The sequence below is a fragment of the Ictalurus punctatus genome, chromosome 28 (assembly GCF_001660625.3).
Source record: "Ictalurus punctatus breed USDA103 chromosome 28, Coco_2.0, whole genome shotgun sequence".
In the NCBI taxonomy this organism is placed as follows: domain Eukaryota; kingdom Metazoa; phylum Chordata; class Actinopteri; order Siluriformes; family Ictaluridae; genus Ictalurus; species Ictalurus punctatus.
In genome coordinates this window covers 19,515,549-19,540,548 of record NC_030443.2, presented here as the reverse complement: position 1 = coordinate 19,540,548, position 25,000 = coordinate 19,515,549, and the positions used below count along the sequence as shown (strand labels likewise).

General features: G+C 41.9%; 2 protein-coding genes and 1 long non-coding RNA gene across 7 annotated transcripts in view; 1 reads left to right on the top strand and 2 right to left on the bottom strand.

Moving 5' to 3' along the window:
• Positions 1-1,427: 1,427 nt before the first annotated feature.
• LOC108260213 (uncharacterized) lies at positions 1,428-4,495 on the bottom strand. Its single transcript, XR_001811091.3, has 5 exons — positions 4,324-4,495; positions 2,891-3,092; positions 2,614-2,690; positions 2,276-2,447; positions 1,428-1,904 (listed from the first exon to the last, which is right to left on the bottom strand). It is a non-coding gene; the product is annotated as an uncharacterized LOC108260213 (long non-coding RNA).
• A 5-nt stretch (positions 4,496-4,500) lies between these two features.
• Positions 4,501-12,963, top strand: srrt (serrate RNA effector molecule homolog (Arabidopsis)). 4 transcript variants are annotated; one of them, XM_017460170.3, is made up of 21 exons: positions 4,501-4,640; positions 5,349-5,503; positions 5,716-5,844; positions 6,049-6,195; positions 6,306-6,494; positions 8,151-8,320; positions 8,585-8,766; positions 9,022-9,060; positions 9,150-9,257; positions 9,380-9,608; positions 9,698-9,864; positions 10,043-10,104; positions 10,229-10,307; positions 10,550-10,732; positions 10,824-10,994; positions 11,172-11,325; positions 11,480-11,673; positions 11,778-11,934; positions 12,186-12,281; positions 12,359-12,458; positions 12,688-12,963. In XM_017460170.3, the coding sequence occupies exons 2-21, from the start codon at positions 5,385-5,387 to the stop codon at positions 12,761-12,763; spliced, it is 2,751 nt and encodes a 916-aa protein (XP_017315659.1). In that variant the 5' UTR covers positions 4,501-4,640; positions 5,349-5,384; the 3' UTR covers positions 12,764-12,963. The 4 variants fall into 4 exon arrangements, with proteins under 4 accessions (XP_017315659.1, XP_053533144.1, XP_053533146.1 ...); XM_053677169.1 differs by having other exon boundaries at positions 5,349-5,504; positions 5,702-5,844; XM_053677170.1 differs by lacking the exon at positions 4,501-4,640 and adding an exon at positions 4,661-4,683 and having other exon boundaries at positions 5,349-5,504; positions 5,702-5,844.
• Positions 12,964-17,779: 4,816 nt separating this feature from the next.
• The window catches only part of mpdu1a (mannose-P-dolichol utilization defect 1a), a 12,382-nt gene continuing 5,161 nt past the window's right edge, over positions 17,780-25,000 (bottom strand). The window contains exons 7-11 of one of the 2 annotated variants that reach the window (XM_053677168.1): positions 23,352-25,000; positions 20,997-21,508; positions 20,050-20,138; positions 19,606-19,775; positions 17,780-19,293 (exon numbers count right to left, since the gene is read on the bottom strand). The exon at positions 23,352-25,000 is cut by the window's right edge and continues 1,035 nt beyond it. Coding sequence is in view for 1 of the 2 variants with exons in the window: in XM_017460221.3 (XP_017315710.3) it covers positions 19,146-19,293; positions 19,606-19,775; positions 20,050-20,138; positions 20,997-21,507 (918 nt within the window). In the remaining variant the exon portion in view is untranslated. The remainder of the gene's footprint in view (positions 19,294-19,605; positions 19,776-20,049; positions 20,139-20,996; positions 21,509-23,351) is intronic. The other variant, XM_017460221.3, reaches the window with a different exon arrangement.

Below are 25,000 nucleotides of genomic sequence, written 5' to 3'. Positions count from 1 at the left end.
TTTGGAAGACTTGATTCTTGATTTGTTTGGGGTTTTTTTATTGTTTGTTTGTTTGTTTTTTATGTGCATGTATTTATTTGTTTATTTCATGGTCAGTGCTCTGGCAATTCTTTATCACAGTCACTAATAAAGCTTGTTAACATTTTAATTCGAGAGAGAGACAGACAGACAGACAGACAGAGTGAGACTACTCAATCTAGTCTCACTTTAGCATCTCAATTTAGCATCACATTACAAAAGGCAGTCGCGCGCACACACACACACACACACACACACACACACACACACACACGCACACACAGAGACATTGTAATTCCGGTCAGTGGAGCTTTTAGTGTAGCATAATGTGTGTATTGAGCTGCTACTAAAAGCATAGCAGCTTTATTAGCTCAGCAGATAACCAGAGGAGTGTGTATTAAAAGCCTGCATCTCTCTCTCTCTCTCTCTCTCTCTCTCTCTCTCTCACACACACACACACACACACACACAGCTTAATGCATGCACAGCGGATGTTATCTGTCTGCCGTTTATGGCTCTGATGGACAGAGGGAGGAGACGCAGAGACAGCAACTTGAGACCGTGTGTGTGTGTGTGAGAGAGAGAGAGAGAGAGAGAGAGAGAGAGAGAGAGAGAGAGAGAGAGAGAGATTAACCCATTTAAGTGTGTGAGTACAGAAACAAAGCTTTTACCGCTGTAAGAATTGTTTTTAAATGAAATCTAAGTCTCTGTAAGACACCAGCTCCACTTCGTCTCTTTCGTTAAAGGATTAAAGGATAACTGCTTTATGATTTTTTGGTTAATTAATAAATAAAGGTCATGTGATCTCTTCAATCTCTTTCATCACACATTAAAAATAAACTGTAGAAAAATCTCAGACTGAAAGCACAAGCAGTTTTGGAAAATAGTTTTGAGGTGAAATTAATCAACTTCTTTTTGTCCAAAGTCTCCAGTTTGAATTGAATTTGATATCAGAGCTGGAAAACCTGTCAAACGTTTACTAAACTGAAGCGCTGTCCCTCTGGGGCTGACGTCTTTATTACTTTGAGCAGAACTTTCATTTGTTGTAAACTATAAATCTTTTAAACTCCTGAAATGATTTAGATTATTTTATTTGATTATTTGATTATTTATTTAATTATTTGATTTAATTATTTAGCAGCAGTTAAATGTTCTTCTTTCTCATCATCATTATTATGAGTAGTAGAATAAATAATAATAATTCTATAAATAAAAATGTAAATGTACCAGCAGGTACATATCGACTGGAGCTGCTGATTGGCTCTCTGGAGCTCTGAGTATCCCATGATGCATCTGTGTCACAACAATGTGAGAATTTTCCACAAGCTCAGACAAACCAGGACAATCCCGGTGAGAAGAGGTGTGTGTGTGTGTGTGTGTGTGTGTGTGTGTGTGTTAATGAGATGTTGTGGTTCACTGCAGTCTACAATGCACCCTTATTCACTTCCCAGAAGCCCTTGTAGGTGTGTATTAACAGTGTGTGAGGATACAGAGTAAACACATACAAACACACACACACACACACGTGAATATTTATATAAACACATTAATAAACACTACAGCACACTGAGTTCTGTACTGTAAATAAATAAATAAATAAATAAAAAGCAGTCCCACTGACCCATTAACGGCTATTGCTCATGGAATAGAAAAGGGGCGTGGTTTAAAGAGTGCCCCTCCCTTCTGTGTTTCATACACACACAAAACAGAAATGGTACAGTACAATTATTGCTACACACAGAGGACAGTCTCTGCACAGCACAGTGGAGGTTGAAGGTCACAAACATCACGCTCTACTCCTCCAGGGTGCGGAAGGTGTTCTGCGTGTCCTCCAGGAACTGAGTGTAATCAGCTTTAATCGTCCTCTCTCCTTCCTTTACTGGGTCCTGAACACACACACACACACACACACACACACACACACACACACACACACACAGAAAGACAGAAGAGTTTCAATTGTCAACACCTGAGTTGTGTTCTAATCCTTCAGCACGTTTGTGTGTGTGTGTGTGTGTGTGTGTGTGTGTGTGTTGTTGGGAAGGCAGGTGCATCTCCAAGCTTGTTTTAGATAAATCTCAGGACGAATCATGGAGACATCCCATAATTCCCACCCGAGAGGCAATGAAAATTAAATAAACACGGCAACTAAAACGTCTCTCTGACTGAGGACTTGGTAAACCCCGGGGTCATGTGTGTGCACTGAGTGTGTGTGTGTGTGTGTGTGTGTGTGTGTGTGTGAGACACGAATCTGTACCTTGAACTTCATGGCTTTGATCCGGTACAGAATTTCCCCCGAGTGCCCTCGGATCATCGCCCACGTGACTCTGTTTTTGCTCTGAACCGTCGTCTCCACCGCGTGACGCGCCAGCTCATAACACGCCATCATGTTAGACAGAATTCCTACTGTCTTATAGAACGGACAGTGCCTACACACACACACACACACACACACACACACACACAAACAAACATCATCAGTCACACGGCAAAAATTCTTCTCAGAGTTACTGACAGTGGACTTAATCTGTGTGTGTGCGTGTGTGTGTGTGTGTGTGTGTGTGTGTGTGTGTGTACTTGTTGTAAGGTGCGTACTCATTCTGCTGCAGGAAGTTGTCTTTGATGAGTTTGTCCACTTCTAGTGTGATTTTGTCCGTTTCTGCCAGAGACCCCTGAGGAGACCAAACACACGATCCTCACTGTAGTGCTGCGTCCCAAATCAACACATTACTCAGCTACACTCACAATAGTGTACCTAAAATAGTAACCTACACACCCCAATGCACACACCATCACTATACACACTACGCTAAAAAGGTTTAACTGAATGTGCAGGTAACCCCCCCACACACACACACACACACACACACACCTTTCCGTTGAACTGGCCGATCTCAGAGGTCCTCCTCCTCCTGCAGGACCTCTATAGCTTTAGTGCGCAGCGGGATGAACTCGGGGAAGCGTTTATCGTAATACTCGTCCAGCGCCCACTTGTATTTACTGTAACTAACCAACCAGTTCACTGAGGGGAAGTGTTTCCTCTGAGACAACTTCTTATCCAGACCCCAAAACACCTGAGACACAGACAGAGAGAGAGAGAGAGAGAGAGAGAGAGAGAGAGAGAGAGAGAGAGAGAGAGAGAGAGATCCTATTAAATCAATGTACACTGAAAGTAAATGCGGAATAAAAGCATTTTTAAAAAGCATTCTTAGTGTGTTCAATACTTTTTTCCATGTCATTCTACTTTATTACACAGAACTGTATTTATGGACTTTAATGTTGTGAATTCTTTATATTTCCGGATTTCTTGAGTTAATCCTGATGTCTGGTGAAAATTTCATGTGAAAAACCTCATCGGAAATATATTTACTGAAAACAATGTTGACACGTTCAATACTTATTTCTCTCACTGTACATAAAGGAACTGGTGAGCAGTCTGGAGCGATCAGTCCCCGGTCTCACTCTGTGGGACTCAGAAATCAAATGCCTGCTCTACGCAGATGACCTGGTCCTGCTGTCTCCAACTGAACAATTTATACTGATAACTTCTTTGATAAAGTCTTTTAACAGAGCACTTATCAGGGTAAACTCCATGAATTAGCTCAAACGTTACCTTTCTTTCATCTACAATTCCATTCCAGTATGAACTCACATAAGGAATGAAGACAAGTTCTTCATGAAACAAAACTCAGTTTTATTTATTTTGGTTAATTTTTTATTTAGAAGAAAGACACTGTTGACCTATAAATGATTGACAGATGTCCATAAATGGAAGAGAAAGAGTCACAGGACAAAACCCTTTGAAAAGCACAATAACTGCTTCAGCCACAATGGAAAACTCTTTTGGAGGAACAGGAATTCCATGTTTTAATAAAAATTCAGAATAGTTTGCCACACAAATGGATCCATTTTGATTGAAAGCTTCAGCTACAAAAAGAACACAATAAATAAACATGCATTTAGATTAAAACTCTTGACAGATGTGGGTCAGAATAATTCAGTTCTCTGAAAGGTGAACACTTACACACCTGGCAGGTGACAGAGCCAAAACCAGAACTGCATATAATTACAATTAATAACGAGGTGACATTAAACAGAAAAGAGGTACATTTTGGTACCTTATCTCATTATATAAATACAAGGCAAGCTATTTAAAGTTCAATAACTAATGTTGTTTAGGATACAGAGTCAAATTCTGTTAAGCAAAAGCACGCCATTACGGCTCAATATAGCGCTCACGATACATTAAAATCATTACAACACGGAGCCAAAATGGCGATTGACGGGTTGCAGTTTCGCACTTACGGAGTTTCAGTTCATTCACTTCCTGTATTTGCGGCATTGTAGAACTACAGTTCTTAAATTGTGTTTATATATTATGTGATATTTCTGTGTAAATGCATTTGTCTGTACATTTCTACATTCGGTGTGCATTATTTGTGTTTTATTTTTACACGCCCACAAACTGCATTGTGTCCTCCCAGGCAGACGATGGCGCTGTGAGCAGTGTTTCAGCCATGTCAGCTGCTTATTAGCGGGCATCCGGACAAACGGTACATCCGGGAACTTTTCCTTTTCTGGAAGGAGACCGTGGGTGGCGGGATTTTGCTGAATATTAATCGGTAACAATGGCTCCTTTAAAAGCGTGTTCTAATGCGTATTTATGTATGTTAATTTCTCATGTGCCAATAAATAAAGATATTTGGACACATTTCAGACCTGCTAGTCAAAGCTAATATCAATAATGAGCGCGAGTTTAGTAATATTAGCTAGCTGGTAAGCAATGTTGTTAGCCTATTGATTATGCTAGCTAGGATGTGGGCTGATTAGCAAACGGCTTTCATTATAACGTACAATTAAAGTTTTATTTAAATTATTTTAGATATTCGTTCATGAAATGTAGCTGATTTTATTTGTAAAAGATCCGTTAGCTGAGATTATTAGCTATGATTAGCTCTACAGTTCCTACAGAAGTGCAGTGTGTAAGGTATAAATGGAGTGCACTGCATGTCTAATAGAATATAACTTCTCTTAAAGAAGAAGAGAAATGAACTAATACACTTTAATGCAGAAATAAACAAAAGTCTGCGCTGGAGTTCCTGAATCCGTGTAGAAGTAGTGCCCTATGTAGTGTGTATTATGTCCTGTAGTCTTCATGGGGAAACAGTAAGATGTTTGTAATGGACAGCACACACACACACACACACACACACACACACACACACACACACACACACGAGGGAGAGAGAGCAGAAAAAATCTAATAAATGTGGAGCTTTGTGTGACTTAACACTGAGTGATGACTTGTTCTTGTGTGCGTGTGTGTTCAGTGTGATTTAGTGCCCGTGTGTCACTGACGGACCGACATGGCGGACAGTGATGATGAGTACGATCGGCGGCGCAGGGATAAGTTCCGCCGGGAGAGGAGTGACTACGATCGGTCTCGAGAACGAGAAGACCGGCGCAGAGACGACTGGAGTGATCGGTGAGCACCAGGGAATCAACACCACCCGTTAAAAACAGACTAACAGAGCTCTGCAAACGATATGTTCATATAATTAAAGTAATATTTTATTATAAGACGTACCGTGTTTATGGAGAACGTGGCCTCCACCTTGAAAGTGCTGGTTCTTGTGTTCCTGCGTGGTTTTTATTTGTGTTTGTTGTGTTTGTGGTGAACTGGCGGCCGTCGGCTAGAGAGTGGGATCGCGGGAGAGAGAGGCGGAGCCGCGGCGAGTACCGTGAGTACGAGAGAGGACGGAGGGAGAGGTTCTCACCGCCTCGACACGACATGAGCCCGCAGCAGAAGCGCATGAGGAGGGACTGGTACTACGTTTACATGCAACTTTATTTAAAAATTGATAAATGAGGTGCATTTATATTAAGTGACTAATCTTAAGCAGCGTGTGTGTGTGTGTGTATATATATATATATATATATATATATATATATAAACACACACACACGTGTGCACACTTTCTGCTCTTAATTTTCCAAACCTCCCTCACGCTGTGTTCTTCCCCTCCTCAGGGATGACCACGGTGGAGACCCGTATCATGGAGGTTATGATCTGGGTTATGGAGGAGGTGGAGGACCCAGTTACGCCCCTCCACAGCCCTGGGGTCACCCCGATATTCACCTCATGCAGCCGCACCATGCTATCCCCATCCAGGCCAGGTGAGGGCACTGTGGAATCACTTCATAATTTTGCTATAATAATGACGATGATAATAATGTGCGGTGGGTTTGATAACAGATCATTAGACTCGTTGTGTTTTTGTTCCCAGGTTGGGGAACATCCATGACCTGGACCTGGGTCCTCCTCCGCCCGTGATGAAGACCTTCAAAGAGTTCCTGTTGTCTCTGGACGACTCTGTGGACGAGACGGAGTCGGTCAAACGCTACAACGAGTACAAAATCGAGTTCAGACGCCAGCAGATGCAGGAGTTCTTCCTCGCTCACAAAGGAGAAGAGTGGTACGACCCGGAGTCAGTGATTTCTGTGTAGATTACTGCGATGTGTTTAATAATGCATGCGGTTTATTAGCGCAGGAAAGGAGAGGAAACTGGAGTGGGTTGAGTGATGCAGGAGGAGGAATAGCTGCTGTGTGTTAATGCTGGGGTTTTATTCCAGATTAAATAAAACACTAATGCGTCTGTACTGCATTTAGAGTTCTGCCTTATTGGGACGGTGTTAGTTCTCTCTTATATCCACGTCTGCAGTTTGCTTCGAAATTAGACCGTCTCAATCCCTGGTCTAAAAACATTTGTGTTTTTTTTTTGTTTTTTTTTTTTCATTAAATAAATAAATCACTCTTCTTGAAGACCGAAAAACGAAGCGCAGCTTGTTACTCGTGTTCATGCTAAACCGCAAAGAAGCATCGACTCCTCTGTCCTGAAGATGTCTGGGAAATTAAAGTTCCAGCTTTTTACAAAGCACTGACCCTCTAGACTTCTTCCATAAACACGTTTATCATCAGTGGACCGTTCGCCGTACTGCTGAATGAGCTGTTACCGTGGAAACGGTATTAGACATGTTAGAACGAGCGCATTAATATTAACCTGAGCTGCTGTTCTAGAAAACGAATCCGCACCTCCTGACCAATCAGGATCCAGCACTCGGTAGCAGCAGTGCGGTGTAAAGTCCTCTGTAGAAACGTCGAGACGCTAACGCCGTCCCAGCAGGCTTCAGTCTCCTGATTGTTGTTTATTTTCCTGACCTTTTTTTTCTCCACAGGATTATTGCTTTATTTCCTTAAACAGATGTCATGCTTCATGTTCAAGTTTGTTTTCTTTTTTCTTTCTTTTTTTTTTTTTTTACTACAATTAACAAACCGAATTGCTTCTTCCCTTCTTCCACGGCAAGGTTTTTCAGAAGACGAGTGCGAGTGTGTGGGAACTCCGCAGGAGGCCGTGTGTTAGAGAGTCAGGGCTCGCACTGCGCACAATGCAGCTGCTTTAGAAACCAAGTGTTCAGGGTTTTAGTCAGACAGTCCACCCAGCGCACAAAAACAAACCTCCCCGTCTTTTTCACCTCCCTTTTTTTTGATATGCGGGAATTGAAAATGGCAAGAGTGCAGAAAATGTGTGTTTTTTTTTACACACACACACACGTGCGCGCGCACACACACCCGAGGAGCCCTCTCTGTCTATATGTGTGGTAATACTGCGAGTTAAACCTGCAGGTAAATGTATAGAAAAATGTTTTGAGCCAAAAAAAATGCAGATTTGATGAAAATGTTGTTTACTGTGTTTGTGTTTCTCCCTGTAGCTGTGGTGAGTGGAACATTTACTTAGTTTTTTATTTTATTCTATACACAGTTACTGAGTCAGAGGAGGGGACAGAATATTGTGTACACACACACACACACACACACACACACACACACACACACACAGTGGTATAAACAGGAAGTGATGTAAATACTATTCATTATTCAGTGTTTTTTCATTTTTTTAGAAAGAAGTCTTTAATGTCTAAAGTGTGTTCTACTAGAGAGAGAGAGAGAGAGAGAGAAGACTTGCTGTTATTAACTCTCCTTCTCTCTCACACTCTCTCTCCCCTCTCATCTCTTCATGTCTGCTTCGTCTCTCTCTCTCTCTCTCTCTCTCTCTCTCTCTCTCTCCCCCCAGGTTTCGCTCTAAGTATCACCCTGACGAGTCGGGGAAGAGGAAGGCCGACGCTCACGCCGCGCTGCAGAACCGTCTCCGCGTGTTTCAGTATTTGATGGAGAACGGCTGGTTCGATAACATCTCCATGGACATCGATCGCGCACCGCAGATCTTAAAGATCCTCGACGCAGGTTCGAGAGGACCGTTCATATCACGTCACGCTTTGGAAAACCGTTTTCACACACTAATTAACATCACATTTGGTGTAAAACTCGCTTTCTAAAATAAAAATGGTTTGATCTTTCTTTGATCAGTAAAGTAGATGATTTTGGTCACATGACCAGAAGTTCTCAGTGTTTAAGTGAAGTGTTGGGCCCTTGAGCTCGGCCCTGTATGACGCGTGGGAGATAAAATAAAGGCTGGTTTAAAACCCCGGGTATGTTTTGTTTGTTCAGCCGTGATAAAGATGGAGGGAGGGACGGAGAACGATCTGCGCATCCTGGAGCAGCCTCTGGAGGACGAGGAGGAGAGAGAAAGGCCGACGTCAGGAGGACCGCCGTCCGAAAACCAAAAACGTGACGAGAACAGAGGAGTGGAGAGCGACCGCAAAGCGTCCGCCGAGAAGGACGACAAAGAGGTGCGTTTACTCCATCACACACTCGTCCAAGCTCTCCTCTCATCAGGCCATCTTTATTAATCAGGAGTCCACGATTACACACACACTGTATATTGTATATTAACTGATTGCAGTGCATTGTGGGACATTGTAAGTGTGAATGTTTTGTTGTGTTTTTGATTGTGACAACACCATGGAGAGAGAGAGAGAGAGAGAGAGAAAAACTTACCTCAAATAATGCGCTTGTAGTGACACCGTACAATTCTGTATCACTAGTGCTCTCGGCCAATCAGAACGCAGCATGCTGGAAAGAAGGTTTGTGATGGTGTGGAAACAAATCTAAACTCATTTTTGTAGAACGGTAAAAGATGGGAACTGAGTCGTGTGTGTGTGTGTGTGTGTAGGGAGAGAGTGGAGAAGTCGGTATGAAGGATGCAGATGCTGAAGCAGGAGCTGAAGGAGACAAACCTGATAAAGAAGCTCCAACTGAGGAGATTTCAGAGCCAAAGAAGGTGTGTGTGTGTGTGTGTGTGTGTGTGTGTGTGTGTGTGTGTGTGTGCGCGTGCGCCTGTGCACTTGTTTATAGCACTGTCTTCATGCACATGTTTAACGTCCTGTCTGCCTGTCTCTGCAGCTGAGTAAGAAGAGGAAGAGGAAGCACAGCGGCGACAGCGAGGACGAGGCGAGCGCCTCAGAGAGCGAGTCAGAGTCCGACTCGGACTCCAACTCTCACTGTTCAGACAAACCCGCGGAGAGGGAGAGAGAGGCGGAAGGAGAAGGAGAGCCGGAGGGGGATGGAGAGGGAGAAGGGGATGGAAGGAATGGAGAAGAGAAGGAGGAAGAAGAGGAAGAGGAGGGTGAAGGTCAGTGTGGGGGTTGTTCTCTACTGCGCTGTCTGTAAGAACACACTGCTGAACTGTGTGTGTGTGTGTGTGTGTGTGTGTGTGTGTAGCTGATGTGAAGGAGCGAAAGGAAGAGAAGCAGAGCGAGAGAGAGAAAGAGAAGGAGGAGAAGAAAGTGAAGGACGATCAGCCTCCTAAACCTCGTCCGCTCCACATGACCTGCTCTCTGTTCATGAGGAGCATCGCACCCACCATCTCTAAAGCGGAGATCGTCGCGGTCAGTTCATGAATCACTTCTGAGTCAATTAAGTAGTCAGAAGTGTGTGTGTATATATATATATATATATATATATATGCGCTGATAATTTAACGTATAATTGCTGACTGTTGGTGATAACTGTGTGTGTGTGTGTGTGTGTGTGTGTGTGTGTGTGTGTGTGTGTTTCCATCCTCAGTTGTGTCGTCGTTATCCTGGATTCATGCGTGTGTGTTTGTCTGAACCACAACCCGAGCGCAGGTAACGCACGCACGCACACACGCCCTGTCTGTTATTTTAAAATAATAATAATAATTATGTGCATTTGTGATTTTCAGTAAATTTTAAAATCGAGTGTGTGTGTGTGTGCGCGCGCGTGTGTTAGGTTTTTCAGGCGTTGCTGGGTGACCTTTGACCGAGGCGTCAACATCAAAGAGATCTGCTGGAACTTACAGAACATCCGTGTGAGTGATTACACCTCCATTTTATCTTTATTTATTTCTGTGTTTATAGATTTTGTGTTCAGTGTAAAGCACGAGTCCGATTCCACAATCACTAATTCACTGAAATCCACAGATGAGCACACTTCACATTTTTGTAAACTTTTCTGGAACCTTCCACAGTGGAATATTTTATTTATTTATTTATGTATTTATGTATTTTATGGTGTGTGTGTGTGTGTGTGTGTGTGTGTGTGTGTGTGTAGCTGCGTGACTGTGAGTTAGCTCCAGGAGTGAATCGGGATTTGGCGCGGCGTGTGAGGAACATTAACGGAATCACGCAGCATAAACAAGTTCTTAGAAACGACATCAAACTGTCTGCTAAACTTATACACGCCCTGGACGATAGGGAGAGACTGTGGGGCCACGGAGACGCACACACTGCTGAGGTGAGACACACACACACACACATACACGTGTATGTTTGTATAAATAAAATGTACTACTCTTTGTAATATGTGTGTGTGTGTGTGTGTGTAGCTTCCAGCTCAGAACCCCATCCTTAAAAACATCACAGATTACCTCATAGAGGAAGTGAGTGCCGAGGAGGAGGAGCTACTGGGAAATGTGGGCGGAGTTGACTCGGAGGATGGGAATAAAGAAGGGAACCCCACTGAGATCACTGTGGAGAGAGACGAGAAACTGGTCAAGGCAGGAACACCTGCACCTTCCTCACACATCACCATTAACTCTGATACACACCCGGGGGGTTTAATGAGCGTTAAACAGAATCTAAGCTCTGTGTGTGCGCGTGTGTGTGCGCGTGTGTGTGCGCGTGTGTGTGTGCGTGTGTGTGTGTGTGTGTGTGCGCGTGTGTGTGTGTTGCAGGTGTTGGATCGTCTGCTGTTCTATCTGCGTATCGTTCACTCTATCGATTATTACAACATGTGTGAATACACGAGCGAGGACGAGATGCCCAACCGCTGTGGGATCATCCACGTCCGCGGCCCGATTCCTCCAAACCGCATCACACACCGAGAGGGTGAGACAGACGCACACACACACACACACACACACACACACACACACTGACTGCTTCATCATAACACGTGCGCTGTTACGACGTTCAGAAGGTTCTCTCATTACACTTCTTCAGAGTGTTTAATCCATCCCTGTGTGTGTGTGTGTGTGTGTAGTGAGTGACTGGGAGAAGACGTTCGAGGAGAAACTCAGCCCCTTGTTCAGCGTGAAAGAAACCCTGTCCGAGGAGGAAGCCCTAAAAATGGGACGGAAAGATCCGGAACAGGAAGTGGAGAAGTTTGTGTCTGCGAACACACAGGAGCTGGGGAAGGACAAGTGGCTGTGTCCTCTCAGCGGCAAGAAGTTCAAGGTGCAGTTTCCAGATACAAGAACATCCTCACTTCACTTTATTTATATACGGATATATTATATTATTTATTTATTTATTTGTTCATTCATCTTCCTGCTCCTCAGGGTCCGGAGTTTGTGAGGAAGCACATCCTGAACAAACACGGAGATAAGATCGAGGAGGTGAAGAAGGAAGTGGAGTTCTTCAACAACTTCCTGATGGACGCTAAAAGACCTTCCATCCCCGAGATAAAGCCCCTGCCCCCTCCAGGCCCCACTCCGGGTGAGCGAGCCCACTCTTACACGCCCACTCGTCCGACTCCATGAAACCCGTGATGTTTAGAAGTCTGTGAAGTTTATACGGTCACAGATGAAGCCATGTTTTACTTTACTAACGATTAACACCATCAACATTCCTGCTGCTGTCGGCCAATCAGAGCTCACCGTACTACACGCACACTGACATCAAAAAGCCCGTCATACTCCATTATCAGTTTTATTAATATCTCTCTGTCTCTGTCTCTGTCTCTGAAGGTGTGATGTCTCCTGGTGGTCCTCCCTTCCACCCTCAGGGTCCTCAGGGCTTGCTGGGATTTGGGCAGCCCAGACCTCCGGTGATGGGTTATGGAGGTAAATAGTGTGCGTGCGTGCGTGCGTGCGTTAGCTCTATGAAGTGTATAATGATTTTCTTCTCCCCTGTATTGCAGGTCCTCCTTATCCTCCAAACCAGTATGGTGGAGGCGGAAGGGGGAATTACGACAGTTTCCGAGGTCAGGGTGGTTATCCCGGAAAACCCAGAAACAACCGGTACATAATTCACAGTATTGTGTCTCTCTCTCTCTCACACACACACACACACACACACACATACACACACACACACACACACACACAGGGGATTATACACAGACTGTCGTTTTCAGCGTTAATAAATCATCCAGGACAGACTGAACTTTATAACCGTCTACATTATATTCCATTCTTCTTATTCGTTCTCTCTCAGACACTTGTGTGTTTTTTTCGTGATGTTTTTCAGGATGATGCGCGGTGATCCTCGCAACATCATCGAGTACCGCGACCTGGACGCTCCCGAGGACGTGGACTTCTTTTAGACACGCCCTCTTTTTATTTCCTCATTTTTACTGCCTGGCTCTCGTTTTAATCGTCATGAACCTCGTGCAGGTCCGAGCGCCTCGTCAGTGTTCTTCCGCCTAGTGTGCGGGTGCGCGCTGTTACGCGCTGTTACGCAACACACTTTACCTTAGCCTTGTTTTGTTCTTCAATAAAACCGTGATGTGGAGCACATCCTCTCGCTCTGCCTGCCTGCCTGCCTTCTTTCTTTCTTTCTTTATTTATTTATTTATTTATTTATTTATTTATTTATTTATTTATTTATCAATCAATCAATCAATCATTGTTTTAATTCAGTATTTTTATCACAGGTTTGTATGTAAACGAAGTTAAAAAGTCCAGGACAGGGTGTTTCAGTTCAGTTAAACTCTAAAATACTCGGTGTAGCGGCTGAAATGCAGAGGGGTGATGATGGAAGTTTTATTTGCTCTTTATTCTGCTGGTCTGGTCACACACACACTATCCGTTTATTATTTTCAAGAAAAGTGCTAAAACATTTAAATTAAAGCCAGTGAGAGATGTACGTAAAGATCGTGGGTCGTTTCCAGAGAGGAAAGAAGCTTCACGAAGTAAACACTCGGCTACAGTTAAAGTTCCCTCAGTGGAAATGTGTTAAAATGACGCTCGTGACCTGTTAAACAACAGAGCAGTGTTACAGGACGTTTAACAGAAAATCCTGAAAATTCATAAAAACTGGAGACTAACGCAGCTGCAAATTTGAGAGGGGTTCTAATACAGCTGCTGAGGGGCGGGGGGGTTCTAATACAGCTGCTGAGGGGCGGGGGGGTTCTAATACAGCTGCTGAGGGGCGGGGGGGTTCTAATACAGCTGCTGAGGGGCGGGGGGGTTCTAATACAGCTGCTGAGGGGCGGGGGGGTTCTAATACAGCTGCTGAGGGGCGGGGGGGTTCTAATACAGCTGCTGAGGTGGGGGGGTTCTAATACAGCTGCTGAAATCTTTATTCAGTTTTGTGGCTTCTGTTCTTTGATGCGTCTCCAGGATCTGTAGAAGGATGAATTCCTGTTTATTCATGTGTCATTATGTTCCACAAATGTTGTGTAACTATAAATAGAATCAGATCACGTCCTTATTTCCCTCTGAGAGACTGAGTGCAGGAGTCGGGGAAACTGGGACCGTTTAATAATACAGTAATCGGAGAGGGAAAGTGAAGGATATAATAATATAATAGATGCACTAATGACCCTGTATTGATGAAGATTATGGGCGTTGTGTGTTGGGGGAGGAGTTTTATGAAACATGGTAATAATCAGAATGGGAAATACAGAACGTTATTCAGGCCGACTATATTTATTTTTAAATCCTGTATTCTGCTTCTACACGTACACTGTCGAATGTTAGGCAGTTTGAAGCGATGCTTTTACTCATCTATTTTTTCATTTGTTCGTGTTGAATTTGATAAAGATCGGTTATGGTTATGAATGTGGGAAATACTGGAGATTCTTTAAACCCTGTTATTGCTGTGGGAAATAATCGAATGTTACTCAGGACAGCGTCTTCTGATTCAGAACTCTGCACCCAGACCAAAATGGTAACGTTTTCAGTCCATTTTAACAAAAGGTTAAAGGTCAATCCATGTGTACGTTTAGAATACGATGGAGGCATTTTTTCCTTCGTATTTAAACACTGAGGATTTCAGAACTGTCGTGTGTTCGGTGTTTTGTTTATTAATGGAAAGTAAGAAAGATTAAATCATTTATTAAATCAGTCTCCCACTATATCCCAGTTATAGAAAATAATTCATAGTCTTCAGTTCAGGAAATTTGAAACACTTTTATATGTTTTGTTTATAAATATAAATAGAATATTTCAAGTGAAATTGTTACTTATGGTACGAAACCTACAGTTTATTTTATATACAGCGTTCTGTCATTTACATTTTTTTATCAAAACGGCTCCAGTGCCTTCACCTGTCCCAAGTTCTTACAGGAGTTAAATGAGTGATTTATTTATTTAAATAACCTAAACTTTGGGTTCATTGTTTATGAAAAGACTGTTAATAATGTAAATGGTGTTTATTAATGAAGTTAACGAACTGTAATCCTTAACGACTCAGAAGCTGTTCATGGAAACACTGCATTATTTCCTGAGGCTGAGGTTTAGTGCAGGTGTCACTTCATCCCGAGGAAAACATCAGGTCACTATCGACTTTTTCTGGATCGTATAGTAATGTGCAAACTTTCTAAAGCAGAAGTGTGTCTTTACCATGAGAGAGATTTACAGTTGATTTCAGTATAATAATGACTCCAAGTTTATAGTGTAGATTAATCAGGAAATTATTTAGAAATGCTTCAGAATCACACACACACTCCAGCCAATCAGAAATGAGTAAATCCAGTATCCATGGTAACCGATAATGATCTGCAGATCTACTTTATCCTCCACTCTTCCCACATTCAGCTCATAAAAAGATCATGAGCAACATTTTTGCTTCCTTCAGAAAAATTAAATATAGAAGATTTTAGAAAATTTCCAGAGAACTTTTTTTACCCTGAGGTTTTTATCCCCATCAGCATGTTACTATGAAGAGGACGTGAAGGTTTTCCCGTGAATCTGATAAATATTTGGGGGAAATGAGGAGCGTGTGTCAGTGCCGCAGGAGCAGCTCCGAGTCCTGCATCTGTGCACATCTGTAGCTGCAGCTTCATCAGAGACGGAACTCCTTTATTTTTCATTTCTTAAGTTTTTTGGAGCATGAGATCGAGTAAAGCATTTCAGAGCATGGAGATGGAGGAATCAGACGAATACGGCAGGAGGGAGAAAAAACGTAACGGGAATTGAGTGAATTATTTTAGTGTTTTATTATAAGATGAAAAGTCCAATATCTGAGTGTTAAATCCGTTCAGTTACAGCACACCTGTCTCATCAGGTGACTATTAACAAAACGCCACTTTTCATTTCTTTAGAACATTTTTGCTTCACAGCAATATTTTACTGAGTAATAATATATCTGTTTTATTTCTCTTGTGTAATGTACGTTAATGTGTGTGTTCAGCAGGTGATGGAAACTGAACCTCCTGCTGCTGCTGTCAGGAGGACAGAGCCGCGACGCTTTGCATCGGGATCCATCGGGATCCTGACGCTGTTTGTGGTGTGTGAGTAATTCTATTATTATTAGAAGGGGACACGGTGGGTTAGTGGTTAGCACGCTTGTCTCGCACCTCCAGGGTTGAGGATTCGGATCCCACCTCTACCCTGTGCGTGTGGAGATTGCGTGTTCTCCCCATGCTTCGGGGGTTTCCTCTGGGTACTCCAGTTTTCTCCCCCAGTCTAAAGACATGTGTTCGAGGCTGATTAGCGTCTCTAAATTGTCCGTAGTGTGTGTGAATGCACCCTGTGATGGGTTGGCACCCCGTCTGTGGTGTCCCCTGGGCCAGGCTCCAGGCTCCCCGAGTCCCTGTGTAGGATAAACGCTACAGATGATGGATGTACACATCATAACACAGTACAACATTTTAGATATCTTTTGTCTGTCTTTTTACAAAAAAATTTCCTATAAATGTATATTTTGTATATATTTATACAAATATATATTGAATTATTTGTTGTGAGGTAAGCAAATTGGCTCAGTTGGATTGTATTCACAAGATGTAATTCAACATGTAATTGTCTGTCTGTCTGTCTGTCTGTCTGCCTGTCTGTCTGCCTGTCTGCCTGCCTGTCTGCCTGTCTGTCTGCCTGTCTGCCTGTCTGTCTGTCTGTCTGTCTGTCTGCCTGTCTGTCTGCCTGTCTGTCTGTCTGTCTGTCTGTCACGGTTTGTTATCAGTAGAGGAAATTTACAGAATTGGAAAACTCCATGAGGAGTCAGAACTGTTCTCTAACCTGTGAGATGAACGCAGGTGAGTCTCACTCCTCTAATTCTATACACTGTACTGTGTAGTGTGTAGGGCGCTTAGTGATTTGGAACACAGCCCAACCTGTGACATGGATGAGACCTCACACTGTGCATATATACAGTGTATATATATTTATATATTTATATTTAATCTACACGTTGGACTACATTTAGATTAGAGTATTAATGGGCTGTATATGTATGTGTATATGTAATCCCTGCACCTCTTTGTATAATTAGAACATGAACATGTTCTAATATTGTATGAACACTGTAGACGGCATAAAATAAACGATGTATTCAGATGTTGGCCTGAGAAACTGCTGTCAAATATGTAGCATGTAGAGTCTTAAATAAAATCACAAGTCAGAGTTTAATCCAGGAGAGAAGACACCAGACATGTGATTACACAACAGCGCAAAATCCCTGTCAAAGATAGATAAATATATGATTATTCAGCAGTTACAGTATGTAACACCGTTGTAAATATTTATAAAAGTCATCTGTATGACGGTTGGGGATCAGAGGTCACGGCCATCATAGGCGACGCCGAGTGACAAAGAGCGGGGTCCGGGCGGAAACCTCCACCCAATGATGAACGTCATGGGGAGAAATACACTGTCAAAATCTATCTTTTGTTAAATATATTGATATAATGTATAGTTATGAAATTCTTTGTTTGCTGGAGGTCATTTAGATGTATATGTCATATTAATGTTTATCCCCTGTTGTGTTTACGTGGGTCCGCCGTCTTCCTTATAAACCTGGTTTTGCTTCAGTTTTACTCTGTTCAGTTCCCCTCACCTCAGTGTTTCAGTCTAATTTATTTATATTATTCCACTGAGTTTATTCATTTGTTATGTTTGATTATTTGTTTGAAAGACTTTTTGGTTAAAATAAAGACCCATTTTTTGGTGGAAAGCCTGTGTTCTCGTGTCTGAATGCTCGTTAGCAAGAGGATGATCAGGTGATGAAGATAAACTTTTATTGTATAAATAGTCACGAAGAACACTCTAAAATTCATTTCGCACAGCAAACAATAAAACAGTTGACAATCTTTTATAAAAGGTAATGTATACAAGTATATATTAAAGTAATATTATAAAAGTAAGCAAAAGTCACAATAAAAACTAAAACCAACAGCTCAGCATCCATTAATAATTTATTTCTTGCAGTAGCATCATAATACAAGATAGATAGATAAATAAATATTGACATAAAAAAAACTCGCCTTAATTAATTAATTACTTTTTTGAACCTCAGTCATGTGACTTTTTCATAGCCTACTATTTATACTGCTTTTATTAGCTCGCTGTGGAATTACTCCCAGGTCGGGTAAAACAAGGCAGCTCAACAGCTTTCAGGCTCTCACCTGGAAAACATCTGTTAACAACGGACAGCAAAAGAGAGGGAGAAAAAAGAGGAGTGAGAACCGAGGGCTCAAAAATTCACGAGCCGTAAACACAGTAAACAAGTTAGGATCATGGACCCTTTACTACAGTTGCTAATAAATAACATTAAATCACCCAACGTATTTTACACTTACACCATCACACTCTCTTACCTCCAGTCAGGGAGCACTGCTGCTCAGTGCCGTGTTCATAATGTCACAGTACAATCACATGCTTAACTACTTAATGAGCAGATACGCCTGATCCCTGCCTGGGTTTCCTAACCCCTATCTATCTTCTGAGGCGTCCCGGGCACGGGGCCGCTTTAAAAGCAAACTTCAGTAACCAAAATACAAGGTCCTGAATGCTTACCCCCAACAGAGACTCAAGTCTCCACCCAGAATTACCTCGAAAATAAAAAAGGAAAAATAACTAAAGAGTGACCCGTAGGAAGGACCGATATCTCAGTCCAGCTGGATCACTCACCCTTCCTAAGCAGGAGACGAAAAGCTATAAACTCACAGCACTCCAACAACTGCACTCACCTGCACACGTTACATCAAACATAGGAATGACATGCTAATATTTAGGGATAACTGTTAAGTTACAAATCTAGCTGAGGAAACATAAAAGAGTCAAGACACCTAATATAAATAACCAGCTGAGAGAGTGTAGGTGTGGACAGATCTGCCAATTCAGTTCAGTTTGATTTATACAGCACTTTTAACAATGGACATTTTCACAGTGCAGCTGTACAGAAATCCGGATATAGATTTAGATCCCAAATGAGCAGCCAGAGGCGACGGTGGCAAGGAAAAACTCCCTGAGATGATCTGAGGAAGAAACCTTGAGAGGAACCGGACTCAGAAGGGAACCCGTCCTCATCTGGGTGACACCGGACAGTGCGAGTAAGTCATTAATCTTCTGTAACTGTACACTACGAAGTCAAGCAGTTTTAGACCCAGTGAATAATCGGAGGCGTAAGGAGGGGAAACCCGCCAAACCCTCCTTCCACGAAACAGCTATGCGCCCCCGGGTAGAGAAGCGGTGGTGTAGTGTGAACAGCACAGCCGTCTGCCGATGCTGAAAGTCGTGTAGTGTGAATTTAACTTAATCAAGTTAAGTAATAGAAAAAAACGTCATAGGAGGGGTGCTGGGGGGCCTCCAAATGTCTAGAACTGACCCTGGACATCCCAAAAAGGCATGTTGGAGCTTCTTGGTGGCCTCTTTTTTCAAATTACCCAAAGCCTCCAGGTACCTCAACTTTCTATAAAAACAAAAGATTTAGGAAATGAAATTAAAAACTGAAATGTAAGAAAAAGAGCAATTGTCAGTACCAAGACAACATGAACGTTATTTTAGTTTATACTCCCTATTATACACGGGTATTGTGAAATTAATTCTAATATCACTACACTGCGTTTAAAAATATTATAGACCATTACCTTTTTTTTTTTCTTTTTTTTTAAAAATATAATCACTTTGCAAAGATTCATTTCACTGTTATTGATTTTAAAATAGTGTGTGTGGTGTAGGACACGTTTTTTTTCCCCCAGAATTTGTAGAATAAAAGTTCCACCTGTTCTTTTTCCAGAACACAGGGTGATCTAGTGCTTCCTTCAGACTCTTCTTTTCTTCAGTCATCCACTTTATAAAATCCCACTGAAGATCATCGACATCCCGGCTAGTGTTATGTCCAGTGTGATTCTCTCCACCAGAAAGGATGTAATAAGCGAGTTCTCCAGCTCTCTAAAACACCAAGTATTTTATTAGTTCATTACTTGATCATATCACAGTCATTTTATATTTCATTAATAATCCCAGTGCAATGCCGTGTTTAAAACGCAGCGTAACGAGTGCACTACACGTTCTCGTGAACTCATTCAATCTTAAACGAGCTACACAGTGATATACTACTCTATGTAGTTAAGGTGAGAAAAGCTACCTGGCGTTGGATTAAGACGATCAGTGTACATGAGAGAGTCCAGAAAATAAAAGCGTTAATAATAAACAGATCACTTACACGTATTTCATCTTCCATCTTTCTGCCTTCACCACACGTCACTTCTGCACTCGAGGTGAAGTCGATCCATCTGGGCTGCCCTTCTCCATCTGTTTAAGCAGTGAATTAATCAGCCAGTCAGTCTACAGTGCTGCTGAAAGTTTGTGAAGCCTTTACTTCTCTATATACAGCGCCCTCCATTAATATTGGCACCCTTCGTAAATATGAGCAAAGAAAGCTGTGAAAGTCTTTATTGTTTAACCTTTTGATCTTTTGTTTAAAAAATGCACAAAAATACTCTGCTCTCATGGACATCAAAGGTTTATAAAAATATATATATCTTTGTTAAATATAGGTGTGCAACAATTATTGGCACCCTTTTAGTCAATACTTTGTGCTACCTCCCTTTGCCAAGATAACAGCTCTGAGTCTCCTATAGTGCCTGATGAGGTTGGAGAATACATGGCGAGGGATCTGAGAGCGTTCCTCCGTACAGAACCTCTCTAGATCCTTCACATGTCGAGGTCCATGCTGGTGGACTCTCCTTTAATTGAATTGTCTTAATCTAATTTTAGGACTTCTGATGATGTTTTATGTCATATTTATGCAGAAATGTAGAAAATTCTAAAGGGTTCACAAACTTTCTAGCACCACTGTACTACTGATCTGTAGCTAGAAAAAAGAATGTCATCACACATTACAGCTTGTAATGTAATTCGCAAATTAGCAGTTAGCATACAACATTAGCATTTTGCATAAATGAACACACTAAGTTCATACATATACTGGAAAAATACTATATACACACTCCAATATCAAATAACTTGTGGAAGTTTGAGGAAGTGTTTCTGTGTGTTCTAGTGTTTGGGATGGAACCTTAAAGTGGCTGAAGAACACTAGGCATTCATAAGTTCTAGTAGAGCCTAAATTATGATGTAAAGACTTTTAAAGACATTACACTGACTTACCCACTAGAACATTCCTGTGTGTGACGTCACCGTGCAAGTACTTCTTTTGGTGGAGGAAATTTAAACCTTCCAGAACCTGAACTGTGAGGTTTATCAGACCAGCTTTCGTCTCTTCCGTGTTGGTATGCTGAGAGACGTTTTGAATACGTTCTTCCAGGGTTGAGTTAACTGACTCAAGCACCATGTAGGAGAATTCCTTATCCTCCATGTAACATTGAACCCTCACAATGAAAGGGGCGCTCAGTTTAGAAAGGATTTCCTTTTCTGGTCTTGAGGAGGTGATTTCTGATATTGGTCTTTTCTTGATCATCACTCTAGTACCATCATCCATCAGGCCAGGCAGGATGTGTGAAGACTTTCCATAATGTTGAACATGTACAGACTCCTTAATGTTGAATTGAAGAGGCGTGTATTGGCCACCAAAAGGCTCAACTGTTGAGACACTGCTCTCTTCGACTGAGAGATGCACGCCCTCATCCTCTGGTGGGGTTCTTTCAAATGGAGCAGACATTCTGTTTTTTTTAATCAGAGAAGAAATCAAATATGATTATAAAGTAAATATGAATATAAAGTTAAGTAAATCACTTAATCGTTAGATGTTAGAAATCTAATTCAGTTACATTGTAGATGCAAACACTAACTGCACGTGAAGAGTCTCAGCTGAGAGGCACAGGAATAATCACAAAGCCATGGTAGGGCGAGTCCTCCCTTAGAGTAGTTGAAAGGAAATTCCCTTATATCATGTACTCTCTTATATTATGAACTGCTGTCAAATACCTATGATGAATGTATTCATTTAATTACCTCTTTAAATAAGCTGATCACCTGCCATCTTTAATATAGCTGACACACGTAGACTTATTTTGTAGTATGACCCTGCGTGCTGTGTGTTTTGTCTATCTGTCTGGTACCTGCATCAGTAGAAAACGTCCACGCACTGCTTCTTATCGGTGTGTATTAATACTCTTGTTTTGCATGAATAAACCGGAAGTCTCTGTGAACATTCGTGTGTGTCGGCGTGTGTGTTCATTCGGACTCTCCAGGCGCCTGAACTCTGCAGTAAAGCACACTTTCTAAGCACAGAATTAAAAGTTAATAGAAGTAAAAAATTAAAAAAGGCTGGAAGGCATGACGTAAGATCTGAAAGACATACTCTGAGATTCCTGGGATACATGGAAATCTAACAGTAATGAAGCTAATTATAGGTTTCTATCCCTGTAAGATAAAGTGAGAAATCCAGGTAAACAATAAGGCTTTATAATTTGTCACATATACATTACACCACAGTGAAATTCTTTTCCGTGCCTTTCCCAGCTTGTTAGTAAGCTGGAGTAGAGAGGGCCTTGCTCAAGAACCCAACAGTTTCTGATGTCTTACATTTATTTTGAATTATCTCTAGGGCTATGCGGGCCCGGCCCACATCACCCTCACAAAGAGCATTCCTCCAGTCCGGGGAAGCCCAGCTCGTGGCCCAACAGCTCCCCGTGGTGAACCTGGTGGAGTACCCAGCCCTAAAGCAGGTGGTTTTAGAACAGGACCGTCTGCATTTCTGCTCACTAACACTTCATGAGCGTGGCCATCCGTTCACATTCGCCCAGCATGGAGAGAGGAGGTCAACCAGCATAGAGCTGTGTGTGTGTGTGTGTGTGTGTGTGTGTGTGTGTGTGTGTGTGTCTATAATCTAATACACCGCAAAGCAAAAGTAAAGTTGCTAATAACGCCTTCTTGAGTTATTCCAAGCCTGCCTCCCACTTCCTCATTTTCGAGCTGTAACATGCGTACGGATTATAACGATGAGCTAAAAAGACCCAGAGCAATGGGAAAGCAGCCAAGCCTCATCTTTTAACATGTTATGACATGAGATAAATTACAATTACACTGGTGTGTAAACTCAAACAGAGACTTCTCAGTTTCTTGAGCTGTCGGCATTTAAGTGTCGAGCCAACTAGATTCCGTCGTGTCTGGCTAAGTGGAAAACATGTCAAGGAACATTCTGGAAGACACATTTCCTTTTCAAATGCCGTAGCATGAGTGGCATAAAATGGCAGATTTATCACAAACACCTAACAGAATAATCATAAAATCATACACACTGAGCAGAAATCCAGTACAACATTATTCATAATCCACTAGCATACAAATCAACTAAACACAAGCTAGCTACAGTGAGGCCCAACATGGACAGTAAAACTATAATAAAATCTCTAATTACAAACCAAAACTTAAAGATTCTTACAGAAGTGTTTGCTAATTGGTTACATTGATGTAGTCTCTGGATTATATTTTTATCGTGAGAACAGATTAATATTAAATATTAATGAAATACATGACAGAGTAGAGAGAGTATTCACTTACTCGAGGCTTTCCGAACAATGCCACAATTTATCTAATCACCACACCTCCAGGGGGCGCTCCAACACAATTACTCTAATATTACATCAGCAAATTGTCTCATTTCACATTTACATCCATTTTAGTTCAAGAAAAATAATTATACACACACACACACACACACACACACACACACACACACACACACACACACACATACATACATACATACATACATACAAACATACATACATACAAACATACATACATACATACATACATATATATATAAATATATATTATAAAAACTATTATCTAAAAATAGTTACTAAAGATACTCAGTAATTATGGCGAGGGAAATAAGTATTGAACGTGTCAACATTGTTTTCAGTGAATATCTTTCCGATGAGGTTTTTCACATGAAATTTTCACCAGACGTCAGGATTAACCCAAGAAATCCGGAAATATAAAGAATTCACAACATTAAAGTCCATAAATACAGTTCTGTGTAATAAAGTAGAATGACACGGAAAAAAGTATTGAACACACTAACTGAAATGTATTTAATACTTGGTGGAGAAACCGTCCCACATGTGTTGTGGCCTGTGAAAACACTTCACATGTCAAATTTTGACATTTTCTACTATATATGAAATCTACAGGAAAAAATGTATGTTTATGTTCTGCACGTATCTCGACCAGAAATAAAGTTTTATAATTTCGTCTGGTTAAATTCAAATCTTCATCTCAAACAGGAAAAGTCTTTCTTAAAATGAAAAAACAATGCATGAAAGTTTCAGAATGATCTAAACCACGTCACTCAGTTCACAGATTTAACTCAAACCGTTAAATGCATGCTGGGAGTTTCTGGGTGAGAGCAGCGTGTGGAACGTGTGAAGGCGACTGTCTCAAATTTTTTCTTCTCTCTGGCTTTCTTACCTATTCGTGGTCACATTTGTGAAGCAAGATTTAAAACAGAAAAAAAGAAAATATAATAATACAAAAAACCCTCCCTGTCGACGTTGGGAGAGGAGGTCCTGTGGGGTGAAGATGGCGGTGCGGCCCAGCGGCGGTGCCCAGTCGCTCTCACTCCACCACGGGGCGTGCTCTGAGGTGATCTCCGAGGTTACGGTGGAGCAGGTGCTAGTGGCTGTAGGCGAGTTGGTGGAATTTGTAAATATAATATTGGTGTCACGGATGAACAAAGCCGCCGGCGTGTTTGTTAAAGAAGTGGCACTGATAGACCGACTAACTGAGTACACAATCTCAGTAAGTGGAGGTTTTTTTGTTCTCACCGCTGGCTTCCGTAATTAGCCAAGTCACCATATCAAACGACCCACTGTTTATAGCCAGTGAGGATATAGAGCGTGAACTATCTCGGTTTGGAAGGTTAGGGTACAGGGGGAGGTCAGGGCCCGATCGACCTGTCCAGACGAATAAGGGCTTTTCGCCTGCAGACAGCACAGAAACTGCTCTACAGCTCAGGACTGACATGGACTACTACAGCCTGCCTACTCTTGCATCGAGTAGAGAACTTGGGATATGACAGGCACTTGTTTATCCTGAACCTAAACCAGGTGGATGTATCGAGGACAACTGTGTTTATCAATCAGTTCTAAGAGCTTGGTCCTTTCTGTTAAAGGTAACGATCCATGTTACTATGTAAACGAGGA